The 24,192-nt window shown below is 42.6% G+C and overlaps 1 protein-coding gene and 1 long non-coding RNA gene across 2 annotated transcripts; one reads left to right on the plus strand and one right to left on the minus strand.

Moving 5' to 3' along the window:
- The first annotated feature begins 3,527 nt into the window (after positions 1-3,527).
- CHST10 (carbohydrate sulfotransferase 10) lies at positions 3,528-23,362 on the plus strand. Its single transcript, XM_075092798.1, has 6 exons — positions 3,528-3,937; positions 9,719-9,853; positions 12,599-12,696; positions 15,366-15,600; positions 18,252-18,357; positions 20,210-23,362. Exons 2-6 carry the CDS (start codon positions 9,754-9,756, stop codon positions 20,745-20,747), a joined length of 1,077 nt encoding a protein of 358 aa, XP_074948899.1. The 5' UTR covers positions 3,528-3,937; positions 9,719-9,753; the 3' UTR covers positions 20,748-23,362.
- LOC142057212 (uncharacterized) lies at positions 9,848-12,645 on the minus strand. The gene is made up of 3 exons (XR_012660582.1): positions 12,582-12,645; positions 11,536-11,663; positions 9,848-10,193 (listed from the first exon to the last, which is right to left on the minus strand). It is a non-coding gene; the product is annotated as an uncharacterized LOC142057212 (long non-coding RNA).
- Positions 23,363-24,192: the final 830 nt, after the last annotated feature.

A 24,192-nucleotide genomic window follows, 5' to 3' on the forward strand; every position in this document is an offset into this window, starting at 1 on the left:
ATCTGCTTGGGTAATCAGTCATGCCTCAGAAATGCAACTACAAATCAGATCGGTGATTTCACTAATAATGGCACTGCACTAGGAAAAGCATGTGTTCCTGTGGATTTAAATAAGATTTATTCTTTCCGAGTACTTGGTGCCAAACAGGTGACTTGTCTTAAGGTCAGCTCTTACAGAGGCAAAGCATGACTAAAAGGGCTACCAAGACTAATCCTAGTAACTAGCATTGGATTACAACCTGAAATAACAACAAAGAGCAAAAAATAAACATAGCATAAGTTTAACAACCTGGGCAAGCCTATTATTCTGCTGAATAGAATGAGCTTGGAAGGTCAAGGAAAATGAGGGTGCCTTCAGTGTGGTTAGGCTGCATGTGTTCAAATACAAACTGCAGTATGGATGATTACTTACCTTGTCCAAGACAGGCGCTCATTTAAACATTCCGCTATGCTTAAATGCTATTTAGAATTAACTCATCCTGAGGGCAGTCAAGACAGCCTGCCACTGACGTACAACAATTTCTTAAAGTGCTTGAATGTGCTCTTGCAGCTTAGGTGTCCAATGTCACACCTGGTCCTCCTGACTGGCCAAGCTGCAAATATTGATCTTTTGCAAGTAAGACTCTTTGGAAGAAACGTCAAACCTGGAACAAAGATATACAAGAGTTACTATGACATAAAAACCTTTTTTAATGGCATAAGCATTGAACATGTTATTAAGATGAAATTTTCCAGCTTAGGCTCATGTCCTTAGAGAAAAATGGGTGCGTCACTCTCATTGGTTTCAGCAGCATATCTCTGAGGAAGTCGCAGTCACTCTAGAATGTCCCAGAGAGAGGAGGGTGACTTTTCACCAGCACAATTGTCCTTTATATTGTTCTGGCACTGTAAAAATTCCTAGTATTAGAAAGAACCCAGACTCAAACACTGATTTTGCTGCCTGTTTAAAGCTCTAAATCCCACTACAGTTTAGCATTATTAGTAGCAAGAATCCTGTTGGCCTGAACTAGCAACTGTACAGTACAACCGTACAGTTGCCTATGCACCACATTCTTCAACTTCATCAGACACTTTCAGGCCCAATTACTGACAACAAAGCTTATTAACTGCGCTTAGCTTGGAAAATTGGTTCCTTTTATACTGGATTAATTATTATACATGTCAGTAGCAATGCACTTGAAAGGTTAAAATACTTGGGCTGATCCTGATAATCTGGTAGGAATTGTTTCCACAGCTGGAGACCACTTATTAATAAATCTGTGCGTGGCTGCAATTGTAGTCGTCGCTGAAGCCTGAAGAAAGAAGCAACTTTCTGGCCTGTGCAAGACTCAAACTGGTGACAGGCACAGATTTCCAATGTGTTTGCCAACAAGGTAAATATTGCTGTCACCATTTCTGCTTCACAGGTAGGGGAAGGGAGGCACAAGGATGCAGTGTCCCACGGTGCTGGTACAAACATAGAGTCAGACAGAGAACTTGGGCTTCTGATTACTGGTTTTTTGGCCACCGGTTCACAGTGAGATCTACATTTCTGCTGCTTCGCCGGTGGCTAGCAGCCACCAGTGTAGCACTGAAGGCACCGTTGTTAAAGCATTTGCATTAGCCTGTTCTGCTCTGTGGGCTGGCCACAGCGTCTGCACCAATGACAGCATCCTTGGACTTCCTTGGGCTTCCTTGGTCAGGCTCCAGCACAGCACACCATGGTAGTCAAGTCTGGAAATGCATGGATCAGAGGGACTAAATCCTCCTCTAACAGGGAGGAGTGCTGCCTCTTGGTCATCCAGTGAGTCATCTGATGTTGCACATGGAGTCCTACTACCTGCAACTCAGGATTGAAAACCTTGCAAGTTACATGTCCTTGTGTGTCACTCTCAGACTCGGGCTCCATACAGTGATGGAGACTATAAAATGAGAGGTTGGGAAGTATATGAGATGAGTATTTAAGGTTGCCTGTTCTAACCTATGTGTCTCTCGCTTGTTCTAGAAGAGGCACTAGTTTAAACTTGCTTGTATCAGTTTTGATTTGGACTCTAACAAATTTAAAATAGATTTCTTAGCTGTGAAAGCATTTTAAACTCTACTTCCTTTGGATTATTTTCATTAATTGGTAACTGGACACAGAGACAGACAGAAACTTCTACTATACAATTCTGTCTCTTCTGAATTTGTCCTGACCCTGCAGCAAGCTTCCCTGTGCTCCTCACAGACTTTATTAGGGTTTAGGGCATGACTTTATTAGGGCTCAAGTCTTCCATGGCAAATCAACTTCAAGGGACGGGACATTATTTAGGTATTTACTTATTCACACAATCCCATAATTGGCAATTTTTGTCTTATGTTCTCCACACAAGACCTCATAGGAAAACCAGGATGAAGTTCTGTGTAGCATGAACTGCAACAGTCTACTGCAGAGGGGGCCAACCCTGCATAGTGCGGATGTCAGATCATCTGGCCTGGGATTCGGGGATCATTCCCCAAAGCCTAAAATTCCACTTAGATTTCCGAGTCATGTTTTCTTCCTTGTGTGGATTTGGGGACTCCCTCGTCTCCCATCACTGTGCTCAAAATTATCCTGTTTGTGTGGTTCTTTCCAAGGATAGAACATATCTGAGGAGAAGATGCAGAGGTGGAAGAAGAGATAATGGTTAGAAGCAAAGGCTTCTCACGCAGCATGCCTGTACGACTAGTTTGGACTGTTGTCTGGCATCTGTAGGATGCTGTTTATTCTGATTCTTCGCCTGGAAGTGTCCCCCACTCAATTTACCAGTTCCCAGTGGGCAAATCAGTTCTGGTGAGCAGACACACAAGGACATACTGCAGGACGGTTTTTGTGCTGGGTTGGGTAACAGGAGCGCATCTTTCGGGGTCAGGCAATAAAACCCATTTTTTGCTTTCCATCACCTCATTTCATTCAGGAAGATGTGTCCCCAGTGCCTCAGTGTTCAGTGAGGTTTAAAATGAGGTGGCTTTGCTCCACTGTTGCCCCTTCATCAAGGCACTGTCCAGAGGGCCCTGCTCCACTGTTTGAGCTTCGCTTCTGCAGAGTTTAGGAAACACCACCTCAGCACTCTAACACATCCTACAGCTACACACTGCAATACCTCCCCAGAAGTTATTTAAATAGCTCTTAAAAACAGACCCATCACCGGCACCTGGTTTTGAGGTGATTTGTGGGTATTGGGAGTCCTGCAACCACACAAACCCCGCATTTTCAGCCTTCTTTTTAGGGACCTATTAAAGATATTTTTAACAGTAAAAGAAACACAGGTCTACACTCGTATATGCGCGACCCCAGCTGTGCGCTGGCTGTGGGCCCCGCCAAGAAGCACCAGCCACCCTGCGAAAACTGGAAGCCACCGAGGGGACCGGGGGGCCATGGCGGGGAGGCGGGGGCCGCGGCCGGGCCGGGCCGAGCCGGGCTACGAGGTGGGGGCTGAGGCCGGCCCGGTACAGCACCGCCCTCCTCGCCGGGGGTCGCGCCCAGCCCGCCGGGGCGAGGTGAGGCGAGGCGGGGAGAGGCGGGGAGCGCAGGCCAGCCCACCCTCCCGCCCCCGGGCGGCCGGGCGGGCGCGGCGCCGCGTCTCCTCGGAGCCGAGCTGAGCCGTCGCCGCGGCGGCCTTCACCTTCCCCTCCTTCCCGGTGGCGGGGCTGGGGGCGCGGCCGAGGCCGAGGCCTGCCCGCGGCGGGAGGAAATGGAGGCGGTGGCAGGGCCGGGCGGCGGCAGTAGCAGCAGCAGCAGTAGCAGGGGCTGAGTGGGGGCGGGAAGGCGCTGCCGTTGCCTCCGCAGCCGGCCGGGGGTGGGGTGGGATGCAGCGGCGGCAGCACCAGCCGGGGCCGCCTGAGCGGGCCGGCCGCGCTGCCGAGTGAGGCGGGCCCCCGGCAGGAGCGGCGCCCCGCGGCGGGGGGCCGAGGCTGCGGGGAGCGGCGCTGGAGGGCTGGTAAGCCGGGAAAGGGGACGCTGCGAGGGAGGCCTGGTACCCCGGGGCGGGGCCGGGGCTGCGGGGGGAGGCCTGGCGGCCGGCATCCCCGCGGAGAGGCTCCTCCGGCCGGGCGGGCTAGCGGGGAAGGCAGCGGACGCTTCTGGCGTCTGTTGTCTCTACCTGCCGGGGGCGAGGGGAAGCCCGCCCTGCTTCTTCCTCGGGAACGGGGAAAGTTTACGCCTGTTTAGCCCCAGTCCGTCCGGGGGGACCCCTCTGTTTTTATCCCTGCCTCGGGTAGTGAGCGGAGCCCTTGGGAAGCCCCGGTGCTGGGGGAAGAGCTGCCGTTCCCGGCTGTGGAGAGCATAGGGTGCCCTGGGGACCTGGGGTCTCGTCGGACAGGACACGGGTGTGCTGGGTGGGGAGGCAGGGTGCCGGCCCCGGCGCCCGGAGCTGGGGCGTGCTGAGCCTGCCCCGGGCCCAGGTGGGTTACGCGGCGGTGGCTGGGGCTGCTGCTGCTCCCGTAGCTGGTGTCCCTCCTGCTGACAGGTGAATTGTGCGAGCTCAGGGAGGGCTTCTCTCTCCGGCCGTGGAAGAGGCGATAGGCCTGTTAATGCCGTCGCGGTGGAGGAAAGCCTTAGGAAAGAACTAGCTTTCAGCAGTGCCTATTGTAATGTACGTTACTACATTTAGCTGCACCACCTAACTTACCAAAGGAGCGTGTGATTGATTTTACTCCAAAAAGTTTTTTTAAAGCGTAATAAATTGTCCGGATCTCTTAACTCTAAGATAGCACAAAGGAGGCCTTGATGAAAATGGATTAGATATCCCAGCTTGCAGTTGTTTGGCCTTCGCTACCAGTTACATTTCAAATTACATCATTAGTCATGTGCTGATGGGCAAGCAGTTGGTAGTTTGAGACTACGAGCATGCCACTGTAATTCATGATGCATGCAGGGACTACCCTGCCAAGGAGCCCCTATCCAAGCAGCATAAGCTGCACAGCAGGGGCCGTGCACTGGATTTTAATGTTGTTTCAATCTTCTATGCTTTGTCCTGTTGTTCACATGAAGAACAGCAGTCTTCCCTAAAGTACAAGTGGTTTTTCCAGGTAACACATTACTGGCAGGGCATAGGTCAAGCCTGCCATGCTTTGTGTCCTGATCTTTGGTTCGTGCTTGTATGTGTTTGCGATCCCATTTTTGCTTATGCAAAACCAGCCCCTGGCTGATCTGAGGGTTATGCGACCGTTTGTCTTTGGGGTAAGTAGCCCAGGGAGGCAAGGACAGAGGAATGGGTGGACAGAGGGGTTTGAGGGATCTTGTGCTTTTAATAAGCGTAGAATTTCAGTAAGAGGGAGAAGGAGCAACCTGAAAAATCCCTGCTTATTTCATTGTGAGAAAATAGACTAAACCTTTAATGGTTTTCTTGTTTTTTCTACTTGTAAAGGAAAAATATTTTATGAAAGAAGATGTAAAAGACATTTGGAAGCTGAAGGAAACTATGAAGAGAAAAAACAGAAGCTAGTACATATATTCACTAGAAAATAAGTAACAAGAGAGGCAACAGAAGTGCAGTAAGATTGGAGATATAACAGGAAATCACTATTCTATGTCAAAATGATAAATACTAAAGAAGAAGCTAGAGAAAGGGAAACATCATAACAATGTTATTTTAAAAAATGTTACTAGTCATTGCATTTAAGTGAACATAATGGTTGAGTTACTCCTGTATATAATTTTGAACAGTCCTGCTTCTTGAGGTAGGTAATGAGCTGCTGAAATAGATGTAGTTTTGTTTAGGATGCTAGAAGTGAGTGAGAGTGCCAGTCATTGTAATTTCATTATTATGAATCCTCTGGCAAGACTCTTACATCAATGAGTTCGATTGCAGATTTGCTATGTGCAGGAAAAAAAAGGAGTAGACTAAACTGCTTAATATTTTCCTCTCAGCTTTTATGTATTGAGGGGTAATAGTGGTTGTTGTTAGGGATGGGACAGATTCTGTCCCCTTTCTGGTCTCAGTGTCCAGTCCTTGAGGTAAGAATTGTACTGCTCAGAGGTGTTTTTGGCTGAAATGTTGTTCTCCTATCCCTGGAGCACAGGATCTGGTAGCAGGGTCCTCTGTGTGCTAACTGCTTTTCAGGTCAGAGCACGTGGAAACTGCTCTCCCTGTGTCATTTAACACAACTTAGAAATCCAATACATAAATTACATAAGGGGATACAGATCAATAATCCTTACTGAATGGTGTGCATCCATCACCATTATAAAAGCGGGCAGATTAGCGGGGATGCTATGAATGTTGGATGCCGTTTCTATGGTTCTTTATGTAGAAGAAATATACCGGGTTAGTGTGCTGGTTTTGGCTGGAGCAGAGTTAATTTTCTCCATAGTAGCTAGTATGGGGTTATGTTTTGAATTTGTGCCAGGAATAGCATTGCTAACACAGAGGTGTTTTCATTACTGCTGAGCAGGGCTAACACAGAGTCAAGGCCTTTTCTGCTCCTCACCCCACCCCACCAGCAAGTAGGCTGGGGGTGCACAAGGAGTTGGGAGGGGGCACAGCCAGGACAGCTGACCTCAACTGACCAAAGGGATATCCCACACCATATGATGTCATGCTCAGCATATAAAGTTGGGGGAAGCAGAGGGAAAAGGCGGGGTGGGGTGGAAGCATTCAGAGTGATGGCATTTGTCTTCCCAAGTAGCCATTGCATGTGATGGAGCCCTGCTTTCCTGGAGATGTCTGAACACCTGCCTGCCTGTGGGAAGTGGTGCATTAATTCCTTCTTTTGCTTTGTTTGTGCACCTAGTTTTTGCTTTACCTATTAAACTGTCTTTATCTCAACCCACGAATTTTCTAATTTTTACTCTTCTGATTCTGTCCCCCCATCCCACTGGGGGGGAGTGGGCAAGTGGCTGGGTGGTGCTTAGTTGCTGGCTGGGATTAAACCATGACAGTTAGACAGAAAGGTCTGGTCCACACCATTCGTCATGTCTCTGAAAAGCCTGCAGCTGATAGTTAGACAAAGGATCTCCTCCTGCAGAATGTCTTCTGCAAGCTTCTGTCAGTCTGCTGCCTGGAAGACGGGTTAAATTGTATTTCGAATGTTGAATGGTTCCTGTGGTTTTAGCAGAGCTACCCAAAAAGTAAAAATACCGTTGCTACATTTTTGTGTCCTGACATGTATTTTGCATTTTTCTCATTTGTGAGAGTTGGAAAATTTTCCAAAGTATTGGGATGTCTGAAAGCGAAGGTGATAAATGTCAGTGCTCTAAATAGGAGATGGTGGACGTTGTGGCAGACAAAAATGAGGACCTTTGGAGACCTGGTGGGTTTCAGCATGAATCTTAGGGCAAGTTTAGCACTAGTGCAATGGTAGGATGATAATAACTTTTGAACTACTTAGCTGGAAAGGGGTCCGTGCTCTAGAATTCACACTGTATTATTTGCCCTTCCTGGCCAGCGGTTTTCTATGTTGAAGAATAACGTGTCTTGGACATTGCATGCTCAGTTGGCAGCTGGGGAATTGCAGCAGAAGATGGGAGCGGACAAACAACTTTATGGAGGTCACAGCACCTGTAATTGTCCGAAAGGCAGTTAATGCATCTTTTTACCCAATACAGTGTTTTTAGAAGTACATAAAATGAAATCATAAAAGAAGGGGGGAAAAAAGGACTTCTCGGAAGCCAAACTGAAAAATACTGCACTGAGAAAATAAAAATAGACCTGAACACTGCCATCATAGCTAAAGATTATGAATTTTGATTTTTTAATTTGAGAGATTCTGTTCTTCTCCTATCACCCATTCCACATACATCCTTAGGGTCCCAAATCTGTTTTGAACTGCTTGGCTGCGTGCACAGGCTTTCAACATACCCTGAAGATGTTTCACTTCTGTCAGCTACAATGAGAACCCTTCCTGGAGACGTTTGCATTGCTGGAAGGCAAAAGCTAGTTGGAAAAGCAATCAGCACCTGTAGCAGTAGTACTGATGTCACAGGTGGACAAACTGAAACAATGTCAAAACCAGGCTCACTTCTGTTACTGAAGCTTTGTGGGAACAAAAAAGGTGGAATACTGGTACACGACTGAAAAACGTAATGCAAAGTTTGCTTAGAAGTATTAACTAGCATGTTTTTAGCATCCCCATCTGGGAATGAGGGCATCTTTTTTATTCCCTGGCAATTCACTCAAGTGAGTGTATAGAAAGCGTGGTCACAAACCATGCAGATGTGACTCATTGAAGTTGCATGTGGCTACTTTAGGACTGAGTTTGATCCTATTGCTAGTTAAGTGGGTGGTTTTAGTTTTTTGTTCTTCCCGACGCTACAAGCGCAAACCTCACAGGATTGTAGGGAGGATCTCATTGTATGAGATTTTTCTGTTATATCTTCTTTGGTTAAGTGTTCTGAAGCTATGTTATGTGTATCCTCAAAAGGAAGTGTTTGCTTACGTTTGAACTTTCCAGCACCTGAGTTCAGGCCCTTAAGTGTCTTATCTCTCCAGCAAAAACTGAGACAATGGTGCTTTATTTTTGCAGGATAAGTATTCAAGCCTGAGGAGTCTCAGGTTTTGGTAGGTAGGCAGTGATGTTTGCTGTTAGGTTTTATGTTTTATGTGGAAGCTTATATTTTGCAGTGGGTCTTTCACAGATACTCAGTGTCAGCCTCAGTGCTTCCCTGGGTGCATTGCCCATCAGAAGCTGGAAATACAGCAAAAGATGCAGCTTAAAATTATACATTTCTCTTAATGCATGGGGACTTAAATTTTTTGTAATTGGTTTCCTTATATCGCATCTTAACTTTTAACCATAAAAAATAATTTTGTAGGATTACAGTTTCTGAAATCAAGCTAAGAAATGCTCAGAGCATTCCAGCAAACTTACAAGCTGTGCGAGGTAGGGCAGACACCACGTATTTGTAATACTGTCTAGGACCCTCATCCTCACTCTGCTTGGATTCAGTCAGTACCTGTGGTTTCTTTGTGCATTAAGTCTGTGGTCTCAGTTGTTTGGGTAATGCTTCCTGTACTCTTGGGGAAGTCCTGTCTGCAAGGCTTGCTTGCTGGGGTGCAGCTACAGGTAGCAGCCACTGCTGCAAGGAAACCCTTTTCACTGCTTATGCGGATAGTGCTTAGCATGGTGGAAATAAAAAAAATCTTCCAGAACCTATGGTTGATACTTCACTGGGAATAAAAGTGACAAGAGAAAATGAGATGTTAATATATTTAAGTATTTTGTCAGGTTTAGTATTCTGGCTCGGTAGCTTCCAGTTTGTAATTTCGTGTAGGCTGGGCAATGGAGGAGTCCATGTTACATGTCATGAGCCGACTTGGGTTAACTAAGAATACTGTTAATGTTACAGCTTGGCTGATCTGCTGACTGGCTATCACCGAGGTGGGAGCTTTCTTCATTCTGCCTTCCTGTCTTACAATAACCCATCTCGCAAAGTTAAATTGAAAAATAAACTACACTTTAAAAAGATCGTGGATTTTGCTGGTCTCTCTCCCTGAGCAGTCAGAGAGACAGTGCTGCTGCCAGCACAAGTACGGGACTGAGAACGTGTTCGTGGGGGTGAAGGAGTGCAGCCTCCATTTGATAGCAACCTGCAGTAACATTGCCTCAGCCTTAACATTGCTTGAAAAAAGAGCCAAACACACAAAAAGTAAGAAGTGAAATCTACTGCTAGGTTTTATGACGTGCATACATATTAGAGTTTTATCATTTTGGTTATAGAAAGTATTTTTCTAAGCTGGAGCAGAAATAATTAATGTGTCAATCTTTCTTCTTTCAAACAGGAAGCAACAACTTCATATGGCTCATATCTGACAACATGCACCACCAGTGGCTGCTGCTAGCTGCATGCTTTTGGGTGATATTCATGTTCATGGTTGCTAGCAAGTTTATCACATTGACTTTTAAAGACCCAGATGGTAAGTTCATCTTCAGCATTTGATGTGAAACAGAAAATTGAATAGTGTTTCACACAAATACTCTTTCTGTGCAAAGTAGTTCTCGGTATGTTACCACTTCTTCAGTAGGATTGAGAACAGAACAACTACATTTCTAGAAATGACAGCGCTAATATTCAGTTTCTGCTTTTCTTGGTAGAAGTCAGCAAAACTAACATGTCTCTTTTTTTTTTTTATGGTTAAGAACAGAGGGGATCAGGTTTGGCAGTACTGTCTTGTGAGGTCTGTTTCATCAAATACACTCAGTTTCCGTATCTTGATCTACTAGTAAGTCTCATGCAAAACAATGGAGCACAATTACCTGTTTAAAGACAAAGGAGGTTCACAAGGAATTAAAGAGTTAATTTCACATGATGCTAGTTTGTCCTCTTGTCACTGCTTGTCCTGTGGCTGCAGTATTATGTAAAATTTGTGCAAAGTTTTATTTCATTTGCAATGCACTTAGACTTGCCACCTCTGCCCTGCTTCTTGCATTCAGTTTTATCCAATGCTGTTTGACTGGCAAACAGCTTATAGGCTTTTGCTTAGCTTAAGTAGCCCAGACGGTATTAAGCTGATGAGGAACTTAAGCCATCTGATGACACCATACAGCATGCTATACTTTCTGACTGCTGAGGAGCTGCTGTTATAAAGCTATCCTACAGGGAGTTTAGGTTGAAGGTGATGACATGACTTACAGTCCTGAGATCTGTATTTCTGCATCTTCCTAAGATATGCAAAATATATGTCACTTTTGAAGTGCTGACATCACTGGTGCCATTTGTTTCAAAGACTTTGTAGTGGATAAATACATTAGGTGTACCTTTTTAAATGGAGATTTATTCAGCAAGTCTTACAGATGAGAACTGTAGACTAACTTAGCTTTCCTTTGTCCCAGCTGTTTTTGAGCCCTAGTACCTCTGCAAATAAGCTGATCTTATATTAGGTAGCTAAATATCCAGTATTTCATTCTATTCCAACTCTTGTTTCCCAGCTCAGGTATTCTTTGAGTGGTTCTTTCCACCAACATTTGTTGGGAGGATTAAAATGTAGTTTTAAAAAAACAATTACTCTCTCTTTCCTCCCCCCCTCTCTCTCTACCCACCCCCCAGCTGAATCTTCTTTCCCCTTTGTGTAGTTCTCTGAGCAGAAAAATGTGTAATTTCTTAAGCTTTAGTCCTGCAAAGGCATGACTGTGGTTAAGCTGTATGTATGTGTTGGAGATGCCAGTGTTTGTACTGGGACTAATGAGGGGAAGTAATTTCAATATACCAACAGAATTTTGGAGGAAGTCCCAACACAATGGCCAGTCCTGGAGGAACCCTTCTAGACTTAATAAAATATGGCTTGTAAGAAATTTTCCTTATTTGGATGTGCCTACTTAGCAGCTAGAACAAAACCAGCAGATGCTCAATGAATCAATGTTCTTTTGTTTAAGCCTTTTAATGATGTCTTGGCTGCGTGTGCAATAGGAACTTCTTAATGAGAAGGAGTAAGTTCTGTCCATCGTCTCTCGTAGCATCTGCAGTGATTTACCCAGGGATAATGAAAGGTAGTTTAACTGCTCTTGCACTGAGTCAGATTACTTGGATTTTACAAAATGGTACTGTGAAGTAAGTCTGTGCACAACAATATTTACTGTAGCTGATTGCTTGGATGCTTACATTGTTTTCAGTTTTAACTTGCTTTTCCATGCGTGCCCTTTGAAATCCAGTGTAGGCAAAGTAGAGTACTCCCTTAAGGAAAGGATGTGGCAGTACACATGCTTTCTTGACCATAAAACAGTAAGCCGCTGTGGATGTAAATGAAGAAAGATTATTCATAGAAGAAACTATATGAAGGGAAAAATAGTCCAATGTGGATGGAAATAAATTTTCAGGGAGAAATCATGTTCTTTTTGCTTTGTGGTTAGGGAAAGATGCTTCAGATTGTTTTTGATCTTTCCGTACCATGTAAGGCAAAGCTACAGCATTGTGTTATTTTTCAGTTTTCTATAGCATACCAATTGCAAAAGATGCAAAGGGTTCTTCCCTTGCATATTTTAATTTGGTCTCAAACTATTAGCTGCCCTAAAATCATTAAAAAAACCCAAGAGTATCAGCTGAGTTTGTTCTTTTGTTGTGGCAGTCTCTAAGGAAGGCCATCAGTCTAGTAATAAAGGAAGAAGGGATCTTGTATTTATTGCTGGTTAGAGGTGTTTACTTAGAGCACCAAAGAAATAAAAGATGGACCTTAACGATACCTTTCTTCTGGTAATGCCAAAGAGTTTACAACTGAAGAAACCTACGTACTAATATGAGGGGAGGAAGAAAACTGATAGATTAAGTTTTTTATTTGGATATGCTGTGGAAAGTTTATTGAAAAATAAAAACCTCAAACTGTCAAGTCCATATAGTTACACTCAATTGTCTACCAGTCATGATATTTGGATTTATGATTTCTCTGTCTCTTCACACAGTTTGTTTAAAAAAGACCAAAATAAAAGATAACGGACATGTTTCTTTGATAAAACTCAACTGAAGTTGCATTCAAAGTTCTGAGAGAGTACGTCCTTTAAAATATTCATATTCTGTCTCACATCTTGTCTAGTACCTTCCCATTTGGAAACAAAGCCTAATGTTTTGTAAGTTTAATACAGAAAGGGATGTTCAGTTGTGTTAGTTGTAAAGCAGAAATAGTTGCCTTCCCCCACCTTCTGTAATGCTCTTACCTCTCTTCCTCCTTTAGGGTACGGTGCCAAGCAAGAGCCATTGATACTGACAGCTGTGACAGAAGTGGAGGAGGTACATGTGCCAGAGGAAAAACATTGGCCTGAAGAATTCCAGGTGCATACTGTTGAGATAAGGGTTACATGTATTAAAGAGTGGGAGAAAATAAGAGATTAAATAAGGGCTTCCTGTTGTTAAAAGGAATTGCTAGACAGGAATTATTTATTCAGACTGTTCTGTTTAGGTAGAGCCAACAGAATTAATGTTAGCTTCACAAAGCTAGTTTGTTATGGTAACCTGCTGTCTTGTTTCATCTGAATGATTCAACTTAATGTGTTTCCATATCTAGGAGAAAATCATTACAGTACTCCTTTATTGAGTCAGGACAGTCATTTTTTTGCTAGCCTTTTTAATATAATGGCCCGATTTTGGATTGCTTGTATTCTGCCTTGCCGTAGCCATCAGGTTTGTGGTTCTTGAGGGCAAGCCTGTGTCTTGTCTATTCTCTTAGTTCTCTGCCCAGTCTCTCTGATTCTTTTTACCAGTCTCCATTTCTTTTCATGTTTTTTGCTTTTTGTGCTTCACATCTCGGCATTTTTCCAAAGTAGAACACGAACACAATGGTATTCAATGCCAGTTGATCCTTTGGATGCATAGTTATGTGCTTTCATCAATAAAGCAGAACAAATGTGGTACCTGCTAATTTACAGGGAAACTGAAAATCCCTAATGCAAATGTAAATTTGAGACTAGTTGCACAGTGGGCTAAGGCCAATTTTTTTTACACTGGTTACATAAGTCACCTTATGTTTAGTGTATTTCTGTGATGCAGCACGGAAGGTAGGTTTCTGAATAATCATGATGATTTTTGTTTTCATATGTAAACAAATGAAATATGTTATCCTCAAAATACTTGGGAGGAACACTTTGTTCAGTGGAAGGCTGGCAGATCTGTGTAGTGAGTTTTACTATCTTCCTTTACTTGTGTGGAAGAAGATAATAAGGTTTCTGGAACTAAAACTATTCCCTTTTAACTTTCTGACAGCATGAAATGCAGAACAATAATATTAATCCTGGTTGTATGTAAGAGGAATTGTTTTGACAGATAAGCAATCTGTCAGGCTGTTCAGAATACATTCTGACCAGGGATTATTGGAGAAGAGTAACAAAAGGAAAAAGTAGAATGAGATTTTTTTCCTCATGGAGGATTGAAACATAAAGAAAATCCATTCATTTTTCATATGTAGCTTGGACACTGTACCTAAAATAATACAATCACAGAATAGTTTGGGTTGGAAGGGACCTTTGAAGATCATCTAGTCCAACCTCCCTGCCATGGGCAGGGACATCTTTCACTAGATCGGGTTGCTCAAAGCCCTGTCCGGCCTGACCTTGAACACTTCCAGGGATGGGGCATCCACAGCTTCTCTGGGCAACCTGTTCCGGTGTCTTGCCACCCTCATAGTGAAGAATTTCTTTCTTATATCTAGTCTAAATCTACCCTCTTTTAGTTGAAAACCATTATTCCTTGTCCTTACACTACAGGCCCTGGCAAAGTCTGTCTCTGTCTTTCTTACAAGCCCCCTGTAAGCATTGAAAGGCCACAGTAAGGTCTCCCTGGAGCCTTCTCTTCTCCAGGCTGAACAACCCCAACTCGCTCAGCCTTTCTTCATAGGAGAGGTCTTCCAGCCCTCTGGTCATTTTTGTGACCCTCCTCTGGACCTGCTCCAACAGGTCTTTCCTGTACTGAGGACTCCAGAGCTGGACGTAGTACTCCAAAGTGGAGTAGAGGGGCAGAATCACCTCCTTCGACTTGCTGGCCATGGTTTGGGGTTTTTTGTTTGTTTTTTTATGCAGCCCACAGTACGGTTGGCTTTCTGGGCTGCGAGCACACATTGCTGGCACATATCCAATTTTTCATTCATCAGTACCTCCAAGTCCTTCTCTGCAGGCTGCTTTTAATCAACACATCCTCTAGCCTGTACTGATATTGGGGGTTGCCAACTGTGTACATTGGACAGTGGAAGGGGGAAGATCTGTTGGCAGAAATTTACAACTTCTCATCACCTGTTATTCACACAAGCTCCTTTTTCCTCTCTCCCCACTAACTGTGAGGCAGAGGTGCTTGTGGTTCCTGTTGTAGTCTCAGAAAAATGAGTAGTATCAAACAGTTAATCCATTTTTGTTGAGAGGAATCCTGCCTACTTCTCTCGTTTGACACAGTAAGCACTGATGCTCGTTGTGTGAATTTTTGTGCAGTTAATTTTGTTGCCGCTTGGATAAGCAGAAACACTGAATCCCTGCGGGTGCTAGAAAACAACTAAAAACTTTCATTCTAAATTCTTCTTTCCCATCCAGGTGGGTCAGCATCCCTAAGCCCCATCTTCTCAGAGATCAAAGCTTAATTTCTGTTGAAATTCCTGTCCCAACTGGTCAGAGCTTTCTTATTTGCTGATGAAGCTTTGTGGGAATTCCAATATTTGGTCAAGGCATCTTGTATCCACATAGATATGACCCTGCTGCTCTGTAGTGGACTTAAATTGTTGTATGCAGAAGCTCTTACTACTGTCTACTACTACGTAATGACTTAGGAGTCAAGCAAACACGTACAGCAGCAGCACAGGAAGGAAACTGTGCTACTCCTTTAGTCAATACATAGCAATGTTTTAACCATGAATCTGGGAGTCATGAGGATACACAGTTTGGGGATTTTTATACATTAGGATTTGATCTGAAAACTAAATTCTTGCACTTTTGTTTTTTCTTTTCCCTCTGCATTTCATAAAGCCAACTGGAAAAACTTTTTCTGGAAATCTGATCCGCCAACCCCTGGTTCATATGGAAAGACTTGAGCTTCTCAGGAATGTCTGCAGAGACACTGCATTGAAAAATCTCTCTCACACTGCAGTTTCCAAATTCGTCTTGGACCGAATATTTGTGTGTGACAAGCACAAGATCCTGTTTTGTCAGACGCCAAAAGTGGGCAACACTCAGTGGAAAAAAGTCTTGATCGTTTTAAATGGTATCTACTCTGGTGTGGGTGTGTGGGTTTCTTTGAGGAGGAGCAAAGAACAGAATTGGTCCAACTGGGAAAACACAAAAATGGATTGTTTCTGCTTTTCTGTACACTGCTGCTTAATTTCAGCCTTTCCTTCTTCAGCATTGCTTCTAGTCCATTCAAAATATCTCTTTTAAAGAAACTACACCTGCTCTTTCTGTGAAAATAAATATTGTTATTACTTGGCTCAAAAGTGATGTGAGTCATGAGAAAGTACCCATATGCATGTGGTAGGTAGACTGGTTATCTTTGAAGGGGTGGCACTAATTTATAGAATTTGAAACAAGTAAATTATAAGGTATCCCAATTCCCTAAGAATAATATAAAATTTCTGACTTGAGGCCACTGACTCTTAACTAGGGGTTTTTTAGCCATGAAGAAAGCTAGTTAAAACTTGGCAGCTGCTATTGGTCTGTACTGCTGAAACCTTGTGTATGTGCTGTCAGTGAGCCATCACAGGAGTTAGGAAGGTTCTGAGGTGCTTGAGGCAATAGTTTGGTCAACAAAGGTATGTTATAAAAGACTGTAAAAGAAGGAGTAGAAGGACTAGTGTGTTTGAGTAATGATCTACAAGGTGAACGCTGCCTGTCTATATGTAGCCTACCCATCCTCTTCTAGTAACCTGGTATGCCAATAAAAATAACTCATTTCCTCAGGTTTTCTATTGTACCACTACCTGCACACATAAACTTAATCGTATTTAACAAAACACACCTTTGTTTAGCATGAGACCCTCTTGCCTGTCTGTGCACCAGGGCTGTGAATTTGCTGCATATAGTTAGGTCAGTTGAGGTCCTTCTGTGGTTTTGCAGGTGGCATAGCTCACCAAGATGTGGGCAAAACCTGAACATTGTAAACCCAGCTTGCTTGTTTGAAGCACCCTGTGAACGGACAGAACTCTGCATTTCTCTTGTTATGTTTTCTTTACCTTGTGTGAGCTAATCTGCACACTGGGAAGGAACAGTCACAAATTGGGAAAAGAACTGTGTGTCTGAGCAAAACTTTTGTAGCAAGGAGTATGTCTTTAAAAACTTTAATATTATTTTGGATTTTGATATATGGATGAGAGCTGAAAATCCAGGGAAAAATATTCATGTGCATAGGCATGGGCAAGTGTCTTAAATACATATTAAAACTACACTACAAGAAAGTACTAAATATGAAACCATATGAGTGCATTAGAAGGACCTGCACTTATCAAAATTTAACAGATAACATGCAAAGAGTAGCTCAGGACAGGCAGAGATGTATTGGCTGTATTGAGTGGATGATGTCTCAGTTCTTACCAGCAGGGAACCTTCCACCTTGGGCTTCCTAGTTCTGGCATGTTGGATAAGGGTAGAAAATCATGGCTGTGTAAACACTGGTCTCTTCTGCCGTGAGCTGCCAGTGTACTAGAATCTGCTGATGAAGACTGCCACTGCAGTTGACCTAACTTTCTCCTCTTTGGGTAGTTCCATCAGGCAGGACTGATACTCGAGGGGGAATACTTTACATCTAAATACCTATGTGGTATTTGGAGGTTTGGGATGGAGAAACTCAGATGTGGCACTGTTGGGGAGCTAACTCTCCTACTGCTTGTACCAAGTCTCTGCTCTGGATGAATGCAAGGTTTCAGTTTCTGAGACTGTCTAATCTAACATCTGTTGTCCACATGAATTCACCTAAAGTACCAAAAAGCATAATTAGAAAACTGAAATTAATAAAATACAGTCCACCCCCCCAAAAAAAAAACCAAAACAACCCAGAAAACTAAGAAGGTGAGTGGTGTGGATTATTCACTGCAGTCTGGAACAGAGAAGGCCATAGAGGCTTTCACCTAAAGAGCTTGTTTTGTAGCACCCTGTTCTTGTTGCAGGTTGGTACCCTGAAATGATGCTGTTGTGTGAAGGCTTACTCCTAAAGCCCAAGGGGCCCACATGAGATATTTCTCAAGGTCATAAAAACTTCCAGGATCAGGATCTTAAAATAAATGCATCAGAATTTAGTGACATTATTTTTCTTGTCAGCTTATGTGATTGCAAAAATGAATAACTGGAGGCTTTCTATTGTTAATTTTAGTGCTTTTTAATCTGTGTAGTACTATATGATTGGATTTTTTGTTTCAGCACAGCATAGCCATTAAAATAACTTCATGGATCCTGACAGCAAAGTGCCTTTGTGTTGAAGCAGTTCCAAAAGCAGCCCACAGCGTTTATTTTTTGGTGGTGGTAGAAACTCAGCCAAAAAGCTGGTTCCTTCTTTGGAGTTAATCCTCAGTCTTTCTCCATTTGTATATGTGGGCAGAGGGAAAGAGAATGGGGACTCTGAGGTGAGGAGTTATAGGCTTAGACATAATTGCTGATGAAATTTGCGTAATGTGCTTTTCTGAGAGTTTTGAGGCCTTTTGGTCTTGGACCTTGATGTCACATACCCTAAAGAATTTTAACAGTTTTCAGCTTTGCAGTCAGAATCTCTCATCGTTTAACAGTTTTAAACATAGTAACCATAAATGCTAAAAATACAGAAAAGAGAAAGATAAAACAAAAAGCTGTCAGCCAAAGGCACACATGCTTGCTTTTGTTCACTTTTTTCCTCCTTGAAAGATTCACTTGCTCTCTGTTTTATTTGTCTAGGCGCATTTTCTTCCATAGAAGAGATCCCAGAAAATATTGTACATGATCATGAGAAGAATGGCCTTCCACGCTTGTCCTCCTTCAGTGACTCTGAAATTAAAAAACGGTAAGAGGTGGCTTCCCAGGGGTGTGGGAGGGGTTTGGAGTCAGTGGTGTTATGGACAATCAAGAGTACCGTTGAAGTCTACATCTGGAATTGAGGACAACGGGATTTCTGCTCCAGCACTTGTGTTATGGCACTGCTCTGCTATTCTCACAGATGTTGCTGTGACTATCTTCTTACTGGCTTTGAACAAGAACACCAGTGTAATTGGTGATATAGTTAGGTGAGCCAACCAACTTCCTCTGGATATAGAGTTTCTCTAGTTCAGTGTCACGTAGTTGACCTTCAGAAGGGAAGGTTTAGTTGGAACGTCCACCCCGATGAGTTGCATAGTGAATCTTACTGCCTACATGTAAGATTGTCATTCAGGCAGATTTACTTGTTGGGATTGAACTTGATGAGTTTAAAACATTAGTGCTCCTTAGCCTGAGAGTATTGTCCATTCAGCTGAACCACTGTAGCTTCCTGTTTGGGTGCTTCTGATTCTTCTCAGAGCAGAACAAATACTTCTCTGCAGTAGAGCCTTCTAAATTACTTTGGCTAGATTTTTGACTGTGTCTGCCTTCATGTCTACTAGAGCCTATGCCATATATAATCCCTGTAAGGGGTGGCAGCATGGAGAGAACAGGAGATAAGATGACAGTGGACACTTGCAAGCTTGTGCTGGTGTGGTTTTTGTGTATATTAAGCCATTCTGAAGAGTCAGCCCCTTATATGTGTGATGTCAGCTATCAGTAGAGCTTAGTCCGAGGTTTGTTGCATTCACAGTACAAGTGCCTGTGGAAACGGGCTCATTTGATGGTGTTGATATTGTGCAAGAGAAAATACTGTCACCACGAAAATGTGGATCCTTTCACCCTCACTGTGAACAGCCCTGCATAGAAAGTAACTGTTTACCTGAGGAGTGAGCCATAGCTAGGGTATTTGAAGTTGAATGCCATTATGATTTGGGTTGGGTTGTTGCAGTCAGCCCACCACAGAAGCTGTGCTGGAGATGCACAACATGGGTTTGGTTGGGAATTGTGAAATAACTCATCAGAGAGTTTAGGTGTGGAGAGAGGGATGGTGTGGATCTGTTGATCTAGTTTGCTGACATCGAGCCCTGCCTAGTTAGGAGTAAGTCAGGAGAACCTGAAGACTGATCTGAGTGCCTGCTGAGGCTGGAAAGAGTCCATCCACTTATTTCAGTGGGGATCGGGCTCTAAATCTCCTTTCTCAGCTATTTACTGAAATAAACGTTGTTTTCAATTTACTCCTCCTACAGATAATTTCAGACTACAGAATATTACAGTTCAGTGGTATCACAACAAAATGTGAAATTCTGTTGAAAACTCTGGTCTCAAAAACTGTTCTTGGCCATTATTGAAAGCATGACAAAACGTCAAAGTACCAGATTTTCTTTTTTCACTTAAGTCAGTGATTTGTCTAACTACCTGCCAGTGAAAAATGCAGCCCTCTGTATACATTGAGCTGCACCAAGCCACTTTTTCCATGTCTTTGTGTATTTTGCTTCTTGAGCTTGACCACATGGAGCTTTCAGCATCTTTCGTCTCCTGCTTATATGGATTGAGATAAAGTAAGCTCCTCCAGTTTGAATAAAATGTGAAAACTAGAATGAACTATTTCCACGTTGTACACTATATCCAAAAACTGTTAGTAAAAAGGCAGAAATTGTATTTTTAGTCCTATTCATTATAATATTGGTAGACTACGCCAGTGCTGTAAGATTCATATTGCTGTGTCTGTGGTCAGAGTTTATGTACATTTTGTAAGTTTTTGCTAAAAACACTTTAAACACTTTACTAAACGCTTTCCTTAATTGTTTGATTTCTTTTTTTTTTCTTCCTCTGTTTAGACTGAATTTATACTTCAAGTTTTTTATTGTTAGAGATCCGTTTGAAAGACTTATTTCTGCATTTAAGGACAAGTTTGTGCACAATCCTCGGTTTGAACCTTGGTACCGGCATGAAATTGCTCCTGGCATCATTCGTAAATATAGAAAGAATCGCACAGAGACCAAAGGGCTGCAGTTTGAGGATTTTGTGCGCTATCTGGGTGACCCTAACCACCGATGGCTGGATGTTCAGTTTGGTGACCACATCATTCATTGGGTAACGTATGTGGAACTTTGCGCCCCCTGTGAAATCACGTATAGTGTGATTGGACACCATGAAACCCTGGAGGACGATGCGCCGTATATCTTGAAAGCAGCTGGCATAGACCATCTGGTATCATACCCCACGATTCCGCCAGGCATAACAGTCTACAACAAAACAAAAGTAGAGAGATATTTTTCAGGAATTAGCAAGAGAGACATAAGACGCCTCTACGCACGGTTTGAAGGTGATTTTAAACTCTTTGGTTATCGGGAGCCAGATTTCTTGCTTAACTGACACCTAGGATGAGCTCTGAAGAAGTGTCTCATGGATTGCTCTACACCTGTGTGAATGCCAGCTGCAACACTGGCAGAGCTGAGAATGACCATTTGTTTTCTAGCTTTTGATGTTGCTGCATTTTTCAGTAAAGTACTTGTCATATGAAGAGAAGGGGCTTACAGTTGTTTACTGACCATGTTTTCCATATGTGACGTTGCAATCTGTTAGGAATTAAGTCTCTGTTATGTCAAATACAGAGTTCCACTTCTCCCCTCTTTCCTCCGGGGAAAAAAGAGGGAGAATGAATGAGTGATGATCTTCCCCTCCCTCTCCCAGACAGAATGCCATTTTTAAAATGTGGTGAAGTATTTATAAAGGTGGCAATTTCACTGAGGTTAACTCTGACATGTGGGTGTACTTGATGATTCATGCTCATGAGAAAGGCACAGTCTCCCATGGGCTTTAAAAATGAGAGGCCAGTACAAGACTAAAGATTGATTAAATGCTTCACAAGTAAAATCACCTAGGTTCTGTCATGTGGCTGCTATAACAACAGTAATGCTGATCTAATCCCATTTTTGTTACAAAATGAACCTAATTAGACAGAAGCTTCAGGGGTGTTAAAGGGACTGGTTCCAGAGCCCAGTTGTCTTTGTATTTTTCTCAAGTGTTTACTGTACTTATGACTGGTCTATTGAGCCTCATAATTCTACTTCTGATTTTCAAAATATTGTTTAACTCCTGGCTATGTAAGTTATCCAAAAACATCAGATGCAAATGGAGCATAAAAGAAATAAGAAACTGCTAGGGCAACTTTAAGGAAAATTAATGTTAAAGAAAGTAATAATTGTATTTTCAGGGACACAGAAAGCCATGGGATGCTCTCTAAATATCACACAATTTAACTTTTGTCTTCTAACAGTTAAGATTAATGAAGAAGCCACAAAAGCAGGATGTCATATGAAAGAGCTGCTAGTTTCTTGGATTAACGGTCTACCTTTTTCTTATATCCCGCCTTGCTCAATGTTCAGTACCTCAGAGAACAGAAAATTTACCCCCCTCTGAAAATTCATCTCCCTACTGCTAAAGGAGACAGGATGAATCCCTGGTTTTTCCAGTGATTCACTGCCATGGTGCCCCGACTCAAAAATGCTCAACATTTGTGTTACCAGTGGGGTGAGTTAGCAACTTGTCAGGAGTTTCAACATCACTTAAATTTGTGTACACATCTTATGCATTCAAAAAAGAAAATCAGAACTGAGCGGATGCAGCCGTCATATTTGCCTGTGCTTGCATTGTGTCTCATGAAGAGCAGTCTCTTGTTTGTGATCACCAGCAATAAAGACCTCATCCCACAGGCCATGGGAGAGAGACCACGGATCCGAAATACAGGAATTGCTCTGTCACAGTGAGCATGTGAACTGTATTTTTTTAAAACCTTAGTCCTAAAAGATTAATTTTCAGATTAGTATAATGTTGCTGGCTAGAAATGCTAATGATGGCCAGTGCTATGGAGTCTGCTCTTAAATCCAGCCACAGTATGTTCTTGATAGCTTCCTGTATCAAGACAAGGAAGCACCTTGCATTTGTGAAAAAGGAAAGCTGTGCCAAGCTGACATGTGCTGCTACCCACAAAAAGGAAGCCCCGTTGTAGCTGGAAATGATTTCAGAAAGATCTCAACATACTAATTGAAATAAGGGAGAATCATTAACTGGGCATCATTAGCAAGAGAATAGTCCAAGGTGGCAGAGCTGGAAGGTGGGATTTTTTTCAATTTTTTTTTTTTAAAAAAAAACAATTACAGTGCCCTAACTTGTTAGTTCTTAACCCATGACAAAAAGATGTTAACAGCTCCAGGTTCTTCTGTGGTTTTATTAATACGGGAACTTAGCAAAATGTACTGTTAAATGCATTTTGGAGCTAATGACCTGATTGATTACCTCTCTGCCAATTTAAAATGTAACAGTGAATAATGTATAGTAAATTCAGGCCTTAAAGTTTAATTCTAATAAAGATAAAATAGAATTGTTTTCCTCTGAAAGCATAAGCTACTGATCACGCAGAATGCCAATGTTTCGTTTTGGTTTTTTTGGTAAATTACTTAATGTATCAATTGCTTAAAAATTGCCAGGTGAAAAGTGCTACGTAAATAATTAAGTAATAATATTTTTTTCTAATAGCTTTCTCTGAGTTGTCTCAGGCATCTGATAGCAAATGCGAACAGAGCTATGGACTGACATAGGCAGAGGTGTGTACTGTTCTCCCAGCTCCGTGCTCCTACGCTTTTCAGGCTGGGCCTGGAACACTGGTAATCATTTCTTCAATACAAACACAAAGTTTGTCCTTTCAATGATACCCTCCAGAGCTATATTTTCTTTTTGGAAGCATGGGTTTTTTCCTCACATGGCTGAAGTAATGATGGTGTGATTTTGGCATGACTCTTGCAGAAACTTGGATACCATGGAAGCCCTTGGCAAGGCATGGTAGGGTTCTTTTTATGTCGGTCCAGCGCAGGTAGGGTAGTCAGAGCACACAGAGTCGGGAGGAGGCTCTTGCCATGCCTTGTTATGATGAATTAAATGTTTCTGGTTTTATTTTAGCTTAATTGTACTCTATAAAAGGCCTTTACAAATTTAGTCCCGGTGGCATGCATGAACGTCATTCGGCTTTTTGGATGTCATTTGCATACCACTTTCAAACTGCAGGTGGTATTTATGTCATATTTTGGGAACTGCTGGCCCAGATTGTTACTTCACTTTTCTTATTGTTGTTACAGCTTCAGAAAACAAGCTCACAACCTTACTTTGTGCATCTCTGTCTCTTTCTGTTGTCTCTCCTCAGCAGCTTTTGAATCCTTTGGCCCATTTTAACCACATTTTACAGAGGAAAGTCGAGCTCTTAGGGACAGTGAGTTGCAGTAATCTTGAAAATAGGAGAGAAAATGTTCTTTGAACATCACAGAGTCCATGCTGTATGTTAGCTTTAGGGAAAGTACAGACAGGAATCTGAGTTTTACTGTTTCTGCTCAATTTGGAGCTCCTTGTTTCTCATGAACTCGCTTCCCTAGTGCTCTGATACTGGCCCCTGAACTTGGCTAACAAAGGCAAAAATAATGAATTAAAATGTATTCCATGGGTCTGTTATATTCACATTCTTTATAAAATTGAGGATGCTTCTAGACATCAGCTGACTGGGGTTTTTTTTGAGGTCTTGGGTTGTTTTGGGGTTTTTTTGTCTTGTGAAAATGGATCCAGAATTCTCTTGCTTGTGAACGAACATTAAGGAAAATGCCTGTCCCGTTTTAACTTCAGCACACAGTGCATTATCACTGGTATGCTTTCTGGTTACGTGCTGTGAAGATGTTTTTCTGTAGTTAAAAATGTGTCAGTTTATCATCTTTGGAACTGTTCCTTCAAAGAAGTAGCAATTCAATAATGCCCTGAAAATACATATTTTTTGCAG

The sequence above is a fragment of the Phalacrocorax aristotelis genome, chromosome 1 (genome assembly GCF_949628215.1).
Source record: "Phalacrocorax aristotelis chromosome 1, bGulAri2.1, whole genome shotgun sequence".
In the NCBI taxonomy this organism is placed as follows: Eukaryota; Metazoa; Chordata; class Aves; order Suliformes; family Phalacrocoracidae; genus Phalacrocorax; species Phalacrocorax aristotelis.

Bases quoted from the DNA above. Each gene is read 5' to 3' on its own strand.
- CHST10 (XM_075092798.1), top strand. From the start codon at position 9,754: ATGCACCACCAGTGGCTGCTGCTAGCTGCATGCTTTTGGGTGATATTC. The intron at 12,697-15,365 runs GTGCATACTGTT...CATTTCATAAAG, and splicing joins ATTGGCCTGAAGAATTCCAG to CCAACTGGAAAAACTTTTTC. The intron at 15,601-18,251 runs GTATCTACTCTG...TTATTTGTCTAG, and splicing joins AGTCTTGATCGTTTTAAATG to GCGCATTTTCTTCCATAGAA.